Source organism: Monopterus albus, unplaced genomic scaffold (assembly GCF_001952655.1).
Source record: "Monopterus albus unplaced genomic scaffold, M_albus_1.0 scaffold218.1, whole genome shotgun sequence".
In the NCBI taxonomy this organism is placed as follows: Eukaryota; Metazoa; Chordata; class Actinopteri; order Synbranchiformes; family Synbranchidae; genus Monopterus; species Monopterus albus.
The window spans coordinates 1-9,196 of NW_018128098.1; the positions used below are offsets into that span (position 1 = coordinate 1).

The window sequence follows — 9,196 nt, forward strand, 5'->3', positions numbered from 1 at the left end:
TCTTAGTAAGACAGGTTTCACAGCAAATCAGAGAGCAGCTATATATTACAAGCCCAGTTTGGACCACATTGACAACCCACAGTTTGGGTAAGTGTCAAAACAGGTAAGGATTTACAGGCTTCTGATATAAAAATTACATTTCGACCCTTGACAGTCAATCTATTTTGCCTTAAAGACCTACACAGGTGTCTTCATTTACCCTGGCTGATTAGACCTCTGGGGCTGACAGTTACAGTAAGTGAGGTTGGGATATGTACTAATAAAATGAGGTCCTTCTCAGAAGACATTTAGACAAAAGTAAAGGTGCAAATGAAAACATTAGTCATGGCTAAACTCCATTTAGTTGCTTCAGTAACATGGTCCTGGTATTTTTACATTATCTTCATACTGGGACACTTGAGCAGAACAGAGCCCTCATTAATGTTACTGCAGTGACAAGTCAAAATGTCTGCTTTGAAAAAGGCATGCTGTACCTAATGAGTGCAAAAAGGAGAATTCAGTCAAGCACTGTTTGTACTCTCCTTTGTACTCTCTGTCAAAATAGTTAAATATCACCAAAACCAAAGCCATCTGAATGGCTCTATCCAAACAGGACTAATAAGAAAGTTAGTTTTGTTGGAATTTGAGTAAACTAACCCTTTAAGTCTCCGCAGCTGAAAGGATGGCATGGGTTGTTGAGTGTGTGACTTTTCCTTAGCTAATTCAATTAAAGCAAATAGCTTTACTTTGATTGCATTAAATGATTCTCTAGAGACGTGTTACCTCAGAAACGGTGCTTGTTGTTTTTGTCTACAGGCTCCTGTTATCAGACAGTTTCATGTCTCAAACCAAACGGCATTACCAGCCTCACATCTGGTCTGATTGTTCAGGGTCTTTGCCAAACCTCATTAACAAACCCAGAGACAGCGGCTTCTATCAGCTGAAGAGTCACCAGAAAACAGCAACAGTGGAGAAGAAGGTGGGGAAGCTTGGGCAGTGTCAAACATACAGAAACTGTGTAGTGCGTTTCTCCTTATTTATGTTCATGAATGTGTTTTTTTAGACAGAATACCAAAGATTGTTTGTGCCTCATCCTCTCTCACCAACAGGTAAAATAAGCTCTATATAAGACTAAAAGTTTATGTAAATCTGAAGATTAAAGATAAGAGCAACAGAAAATGCAAGGTCACCATTTTGTGAAAATGTACAACAGGCCGCTGTATCATAATAAAATAAATGAAGACTTCTTATACGTTGTTGCTTGTTGCTCCAGGTTCCCAGAACCATGTGACTATAGGACCTAAAGGAGAGACTGGTTTCACTGAGGGGACACAGCTTCAGTTTAACACTTTTGAGGAGAAAAACAGCTGCAAGGTGATGTCTGTTTATTAAAGGATTCTGTGAGTCTGATGAAATGATGTAGATTTTATATTCCTATTTTAGTCACAGTCAACAAATTGACAGAACCATCAATGAACTGATCCACTTATTCCTCTGGTCACCAGAGCTCCATTGTTGTCTAAAAACTATTAAGAACAAATATTGGACTTAATTATAAAGAATACGGGCAGGAACCTACTAGGCCTTTGTTAAATGAAATATGTATTTGTGAGTCATTTTTAAGAAATTTATTGGGGTTTTTTGATGCAAAAGAAAACTAGAGAATATCAGTCAGCCTATCTGATGCACAACATTTCACTCTTGTAGGTTTGTTGACAGCTGTAACTGCAGTGCACCAGTTATTTCTTATGTGTGGTCTGATTTCCTGCTATTTGTAACTTTTTTGTAATTTTAACCTTTTGCTGATGTTCAGGTTGAACCTCGCCAGACTCACAGCTCAGTGATGAAAGACGATTTCTTGCCACCATCATTTCTGCAGGTGGATAAACACTTCACGCCGACTGTGCCCTCTCTTCATGTTGGAAAAAACAAAAAACTGAACACAGTTGTCATTTTATTTTGTGTAAAGCGGTGAGGTTTGACAGAGTCTTTCTGTGCTTGTGTTTGAGGGCATGGAGGCGATTCAGGGCTTGAGCAGCCTTTCTTGTCAAGAAACAGGATTTAATCGTGGTGCTGTTGCTCCTTTGGCCTGCCCAGTGAGTACTGACCCCCCTTCTCTGGCTGCTGTAGTAGGTTTTGAGTTTATCACTTTAACATCCTTCTCTCTGCTCTTCTAGACCTCCCTTCTGCAATCACCCCAGACAACAAAAAATGCAACAACTCAGAAGACTATTGGAAAAAAGGTCATATTTATCTTTCTTATATCCTTACCTCTGTGACTGGAGCTTTCATCTGGACTCTTCAGTGTTGTTTCAAGTCTGTTGTTGTATTTTTAGGAGCCTTCAGGGTCTCTTTTGAATGCACCAAACAACTTGGTTTTCCCTAACACACCTTTTGATTCTTCACACTTCACTACTCATTATAGGAGCAAGTAAGTGTGTTTAGGGTTTTCAGCTCTGGTGGGGGAGTTTTTAGATCCTTTACCCATGTAAAAGTGAGAATACCAAACTGTGACAATAATCCAAGTGTAAATCCTGATTTGAAAATATTAGTTACAGTAAATAACTGCATGTAAATACTATTAGTAAAATGCACTAAACTATCAAAAGCAAAAATATCCATAATATGGAAAATGTCTTGAGTTTGATTATTATTGGATTATTAATACAGGTGTATTAGCTAATGCTAATTTTAGCTGTTTTGCACAATGCTGAGTAGTTTAATCTTCAGCAATACATCAAATTGTATGTGTTTTATGTTTTGTATATAAAATCTTAGTCTGCAAAGTAACCTGTAACTAAGGGGATCAAATAAATGTAGCACAGTAAAATATTTCTTTCTGAAATGTAGTGGAGCAGTAAGTATAAATACCTCAAATTTGTGCTTGAGTGAAGTACCTGATTAAATGTATGAACTTTCCACCAGACCTTAAGCTATTTTTGACACTAATTATAAATATTATTCAAGTACTGTTGAAATGACAAATATCCAGTTTAAAAAAAACAACAACATTATAGGTTCTGTCGTTATGCTGAGGTTAAAGATTGGAGATCTAGCCAAATTGGTGTAGGAATCATCAGTGCAACAATGGACAGCAGCTACAGCCGTCGGTGCATGGACAGGTACAGATATGTTGCACACGTGAAGTCCCATCGTGCATATAGTATATTTTCTTTGACTTACATTATGCCTTTTTATTTCACAGGTTCATATTCGGGGGCTAAAACCTGAGGTAGTACCTGCATGGCTAGTCACCAGAAAAATAACATTTGAGGTTTTCTGCTGACACATTAACACATTCTCTGAAGATTCTTTCTTTTTTTCCTTATAAATAAATCCCTAAGCTCTAAACCACTCTCCTAATGGTGTTGTTTTACAATAGCTCTGTCAAAAAAACAACTCATTTTCTTCTTTTTGTGAAGTCCTTTTTTGTGTGAGTTGAAAAGCTGACAGTTGTGTGAAGTGAGCGGTGTGAAAGCCAAAGAGGGAGTGAAAGAGATGATGCATTATCTATGCCTCACTGACCTACAGAGAATGAGAGGAGTGTAAACTAATGAGCAAAATAATTACACTCTGAGTATGGCACTGCTTCCCATGGACGTCTGCAATATGTCAGACTATTCTGCCACCCGCAGATGTAGAACAAGCAGCAAAATACAGAGTGAGAAGGAAGACCAAGTTTCCACCAGCACCACAATGTGTGTCATGTACTGTAGGCTGGAGTAGTGCACATAGTGTGGGCCACTGCTCAGAAAGTGCAGTGGTTTTACATTATCAACAAGATTGCTGTGTCAAAGTAAGGGACATCAACCACACTGTTTTGTTTCAGCAAAGTACAGATCAAGTTTACAGCAGTCTATAATATAGGCTTCTTAATGGAAATTTTAGTCATGCTCTGGTCTGTCGGGCAGGGCACCACTTTGGTGCAGACTGAAGTATCTCAACTAGTACTGGATGGACTGTCATGAAATTTTTGACCTCAGACAATGAATCCTATTGACTTCGATGATTCCCTGAGTTTTCCTCTAGTGCAACACCATGAGGTTGACATTTGTGGTTTTAAATGACTAAACAAACGTCCGAAGGATTTTCATAAAATTTGGTTCTGAAATTCATGTTGTCCTCTAATACACTGAGATACAAAAATATTGGCGATCCCTTAATCTTTCCTCTAGTGCCACCATCAGGTCAAAGTTTAAATGAGTCCTTTTAAAAAAAAAAGTCTATTAATGACAATCTCTGTACTCTGTGCATTCACAGTTGTTAACATATTAGGATGGTTATAATGCTAAACATGCCCGCTAAATGTCCTCATGTTAGCATTAGCATTTAGCTCAAATCACCTCTGTGTCTGAGCAAACCTTCACAGAGTTGCTAGCATAGCTGTAGAGCGACTCTTAGTTTTAGACTTGGCTAAGTGAAAAAGGAGCATAGTTAAAGCTGAAGCAAACATTAGATGAATCAATTACTTCACTGACAGAAAGCAAACTAGCAAGGGTTTTGATGACAAATGAATTGTTTGTCTTTCAAGCAAAAATAACAAAAATTCACTGATCCCAGCTTCACAAATGTGACTATTTGATGTTTTTCCATGTTTGGTTTTTAGGTTTCTATACAGAAAACAGACTCTGCCATCTAGGAAACCAGAATGGCCACATTTTCTAAAATATTTTCATACAATTCATTTTACACAATTAACTGATAATGAGAATCACTCTAAACTGCAGTCTTAGACATAAACACAAATACTATTAAAATCACAGTTTGTAATAAATATGGTTTAATGTGTAAGAAACAACATGCATGTCATTTTGTAAGGGAAACAATCATCTGTTTGAGTTTGTTCTGAAACTGTTTCCCCAGCAAAGATACAGGAGTCGAGACACTCTACCACACGAGTAGGAGCATAAATATTTCAGCGTTTCGATAAATATTTCACTCTTTCAATGAGATGTGATAGAAAGATAAAAAGGAAAGAGGATTGGATTGCACATGAGCCCCACATGAATATTTGAGTACGGAGATGAGAGGAGAACAAGGGCTGGGCCTGCTTCATGTTGGAGACAGAGGTAGAAAAGGTGTAGTCACCGACAAAAAGGAGTATACAAAGGGTCATGACGGACCCAAGTCTCTGACCTGCAGGGGGCTGCAGGGCTTTTTTAATGTCAATAAAACTCTCCTGCTTGATTTTTTTTCTTTTCTATTTGGAACCTGCCTTATGGACTTACCTTTTATGGTCAGGCACCCCAACTATTCTTCGCTCTAATAATCCTGCTCGTCTCCCTCTCAGTCTTGGCACTGACATTCACAGAACTGCTTACACGACACTGTCAAGGTCTAGGAGGTTGTATTTAGCTTGTCATAAATATTTTGTAAATCCAATACACACATTTAAATGTGCACGTGGCTGTGGTTTATAAAAATAGCAATAAGACAAGTCGACATGCACTGACAAGCACATAAAACAGACACTGACCATGATGTGTGGAAATACTAGTGTCGGTCAAGTAAACAGGCTGGTGAGTTCATTGGTTACCCATTAAGGTATATGGTTCTGTAAATGATTGACAGCTGAGTTAATATTTAATAATGGAAGACCTGGTTTCCTGTGTACACTCAGAAAACAGCCTTAAAGTACATCAGCCAATACACACTGCATATTCACAGCCCATCTGGGTGCTGCTCTGACTTGGTCACTTGAAGCTGACTGGGATGTCACAGGTGCTGTAATTTAACAGAATCATAATGCCCTGCTTTATTTTCACAGTTACAGATTAGAAATTAGCAGCACTGCTAAGGAAGCCCCACACTCGCCCCGTGTCAGTCTCTTTAATAGACTTAATCTGTGGACTTGATGTCATCCACCTACTTGCAGATCACCTGGATGTATGGGAGGTTTTTCATGCCTCTTCATTGTTTCTCCCCGTGTCCTCCAGCTGCTCCCCGTCCCCATACTCATAGTCCCACTGAGCCCTCTCATAATCTAGCTCCTCCCCCTCATACTCAAAACCCTCTCCTCCATATATCAGCTCCTCTGTCTCATATTCAACACCCTCTTCATCATATTCAAGCTCAGCTCCGTCATACTCTGTGACTGGCAGCTCCACATCCCCCTCCTCCTCCTCCTCCTCCTCCTCCACCAGGGACTCTTCCTCTTTAATGTCTGCATCCTCAATGGTCACTGCAGCTTCTTCTGTTGCTTGTTTTGAGCTGCTGTTCTTCAGGATGCCATGAATCACCGGCTCCTCTGCTGCCACAGTCAACTCCTCTGCCTCTTTCTCTGCAGCCTTTTGTTGTCTCTCCTTCCTGGCCTCACGTACTGCCAGGAACTCCGCAGCCCCTTCCCCAACCACCAGCACCTCCTCGCCCACCTTAGGAGGGGCCTTAACAGGATTGTGGTCATAGGAGAACAGGCGCAGGGCTTGAAGACGCTTCAGGCTAGGAAACTCTGATATCTTGTTGCGATCCAGGTCTAAGATCTCCAAGCCTTTCATGCACAGCAGGACTTTGGGGAAGGTATCAAAGCGGTTCCCATAGAGCCATAATCCCCTCAAAGTGCCCATACGCTGCAGGTCAGAAGGCAGCGTCTTCAACTGGTTGTTGCCCATCTGGAGGGACTTGAGGCGGGGCAGGTCGTAGAGCTCTCGTGGAAATCTCTGGAAGTAGTTGTTCTCCATCCACAGGCTGCGCAGACTTCGCAGGTTCCTCAACTCAGGTGGGAGGGTCATCAGCCGGTTGTTGCCCAGGTACAGGCGAGTGAGGTTAGTGAGCTGGCAGACAGCCACAGGGACGTCTTCTATCTTGTTGAAATCGAGGGCGAGTGTCCGCAGACCCTGCAGCTCAGAGATGCTGTCCGGCAGAGTGCGCAGCCTGTTTTCACAAACATACAGCTTCTCCAGGTGCAAAAGTCGACAAACGCATGAAGGCACCCGCTTGAATTTAAAATTGCTCAAGTCCAACACCGGATCTCCACTCTCCAACAACTCCTCCACCCCGAGCGGAAGCACTTCCTCCACCTCCTCTTTCTTCTTCTCTGTGACCTCTGCCTCCTCACCATCCTTCCCCTCCTCCTCTTCTTCTTCTCCTTCTCCCTTCCTTGAGGAGTTGCCCATGCTGTGGCCTGACTCCTCCGTGAGTCAGGACACTGTCATTTGATGAGGTAGTGTCTGTGACAACTTATCCTCACTCATGGGAGCTGTTGTTGTTTTGTGGTTGAACCCAGAGAACATCATGGTGGCCCAATTAACACTCTCGCGGCCATGGCACAGCAGTGTGTCAGGTGTCACTGTGTCCCTTCATCTACTGCTTCATCAAAAAACCACCAGTGGAAAATATCTAATAAACCATTGAATAGTAGTAGTAGTAGTAGTAGTAGTAGTAGTAGTAGTAGTAATAGTAGTAGTAGTAGTAATAGTAAAAATGATAGTAATAGTGCTGCTGGTAGTCGAGGTCAACAAAGTAGAGCTGAATTTTGAGCTGATATTGAATTCCTGCAGTTCTTACCCTTTCCTCTTCTCTTTAACTTCCCCCCGGCTTTAAAGACAGAGATAGCGCACCGCTTTGAGGTCACCGTTTCACGTGATCTGGTCTTTTAATAAGAGCAGGACACTAAACAGTAATTTTACTGTTGCTCTTCCTGCCAGGCGTCGGTGGGTAAGTCCACAGTGTGTGCCTAGCTCAGCGACCTGGCTGGCAGCAAAGAAAAACAGTTAATGGAGGTCTGTCCACTAGTTAATGCAGCTGCTCTCTATTAAAGGCTGAGGTCTCCCAGAGTTAGAATCCGTGCTGGAGACAGACATTGTACAGCGCTGACAGGCTGACTCTACTCCTGATGTTGGCCGCTTCTCTCCATCAGTTTACATTCAATTGCTGCTCCCTCCCTCTGTAACCGGAACAGGGGCATTCATATCACATGGTCAGTGTGTGTGTGTCACAAGTAATCAAAAACTGTTCTCCCATCACCCATGTGCTTTAACACAAGTTTTAAGGCTATTTTTAAGAAAACCTCAGCAGTTTCAGAAATGAACATAAAATGTTTTTTGTTTGTATATTTAAGTTTTAATTTATCTGATTATTTTTTTAATTTATTGTACAAACATAAAAGCTCTTGTCTTTATGTTCTGTAGTCGATTTTGTATGCATACACGATTTTTTCCTGTTTTAGGAATGCTTGCCTCTATTATTATTATTAGTAGTAGTATTGTCATTAGCTTGCGCACATCTGATTTTTTCTGTGATTAAATAAAGGTTGCTGATGATGACAATGATATATATTTATTTTTAGTACAAGTTTGAGGTACCGCTCTGTACTTGAGGTACTTTACTTGAGTACTTAAATTGTATGCTATTTACTGCACTACAGTTACTTGATAGTTACTTTGCAGTTGAAGATTTTCAAACCTTAGATCAGTTTCCAAAGTATGATGCATTGTTATAGATGAACTGTTAATAAAATAGCCAGAACCCCTTACACTGCAGTCACATTGGTCACTGGAAGATATAGAGGCTTAAATAGGCCATTAATCAATGAAAGTCCAACCTTTGAACTGACAACCAGGAGAGAGGAATCACATTTTGAATAACAGGGTAAAGTACTTGTGTTGTCTCAACCTTTCATCTGGTGTCTGAACTCCATACTGTGTAACTATTGAAATTAATTAAAGTCTGAGTTGCAGAAAATCCAGGAATATTTACCTCAGACATTTACAGTACAATATTAAAATACTGCTCACACATTAAAACATTAATAACAATAAACCAATAATAATAAATTAAAGGCTGATAAGAATCTACAGGCTGTATGATGAGTAATTTTACTTTTGATACTTCAACGCATATCTACTTTTACACTGTAAGTGAAGGGTCTGAATACCCCAAATACCCACCAATATAAATACATAATCATACGTTACTGTAATACATTTAGACCTTTTAATTCTAACCTGGTTCTTTTGTCTGAAGGCCCCAAGAAGTAACACTCAGGAAACAGGAATCAGCTTTAAGTAGATTTATTTTCTTCTGGTTAAATGCAGAGTTATTACAGTGCTGGGCTCTGAGAGATGACAAGTCTCCAAGAGCCTCGATAATCACAAATCATTCACATTTATCTTCTCGGGCTGGGACTGCCCTGTACATGGGTGGTACGTTACACGTAAATATTCTAGAATGTTCATATAGGCAGTACGTGTGTGTGTGTGTGTGTTGTTATCTTCTATTT

At 40.4% G+C, this 9,196-nt stretch overlaps 2 protein-coding genes across 2 annotated transcripts; one reads left to right on the forward strand and one right to left on the reverse strand.

The window, feature by feature from the left end:
• Nucleotides 1-29: 29 nt before the first annotated feature.
• Nucleotides 30-3,324, forward strand: saxo4 (stabilizer of axonemal microtubules 4). The gene is made up of 10 exons (XM_020619389.1): nucleotides 30-87; nucleotides 796-958; nucleotides 1,043-1,088; nucleotides 1,253-1,353; nucleotides 1,793-1,858; nucleotides 1,989-2,075; nucleotides 2,157-2,222; nucleotides 2,316-2,410; nucleotides 2,997-3,101; nucleotides 3,185-3,324. Exons 2-10 carry the CDS (start codon nucleotides 818-820, stop codon nucleotides 3,201-3,203), a joined length of 726 nt encoding a protein of 241 aa, XP_020475045.1. The 5' UTR covers nucleotides 30-87; nucleotides 796-817; the 3' UTR covers nucleotides 3,204-3,324.
• A 2,555-nt stretch (nucleotides 3,325-5,879) lies between these two features.
• lrrc10b (leucine rich repeat containing 10B) lies at nucleotides 5,880-7,228 on the reverse strand. The gene has a single exon (XM_020619372.1). It carries the CDS (start codon nucleotides 7,089-7,091, stop codon nucleotides 5,880-5,882), a length of 1,212 nt encoding a protein of 403 aa, XP_020475028.1. The 5' UTR covers nucleotides 7,092-7,228.
• Nucleotides 7,229-9,196: the final 1,968 nt, after the last annotated feature.

Coding starts and splice junctions, on each gene's coding strand:
- saxo4 (XM_020619389.1), top strand. CDS start 818: ATGTCTCAAACCAAACGGCATTACCAGCCTCACATCTGGTCTGATTGT. Junction 1,354..1,792: donor AGGAGAAAAACAGCTGCAAG/GTGATGTCTGTT, acceptor GCTGATGTTCAG/GTTGAACCTCGCCAGACTCA. Junction 2,411..2,996: donor ACTACTCATTATAGGAGCAA/GTAAGTGTGTTT, acceptor ACAACATTATAG/GTTCTGTCGTTATGCTGAGG.
- lrrc10b (XM_020619372.1), bottom strand. CDS start 7,091: ATGGGCAACTCCTCAAGGAAGGGAGAAGGAGAAGAAGAAGAGGAGGAG.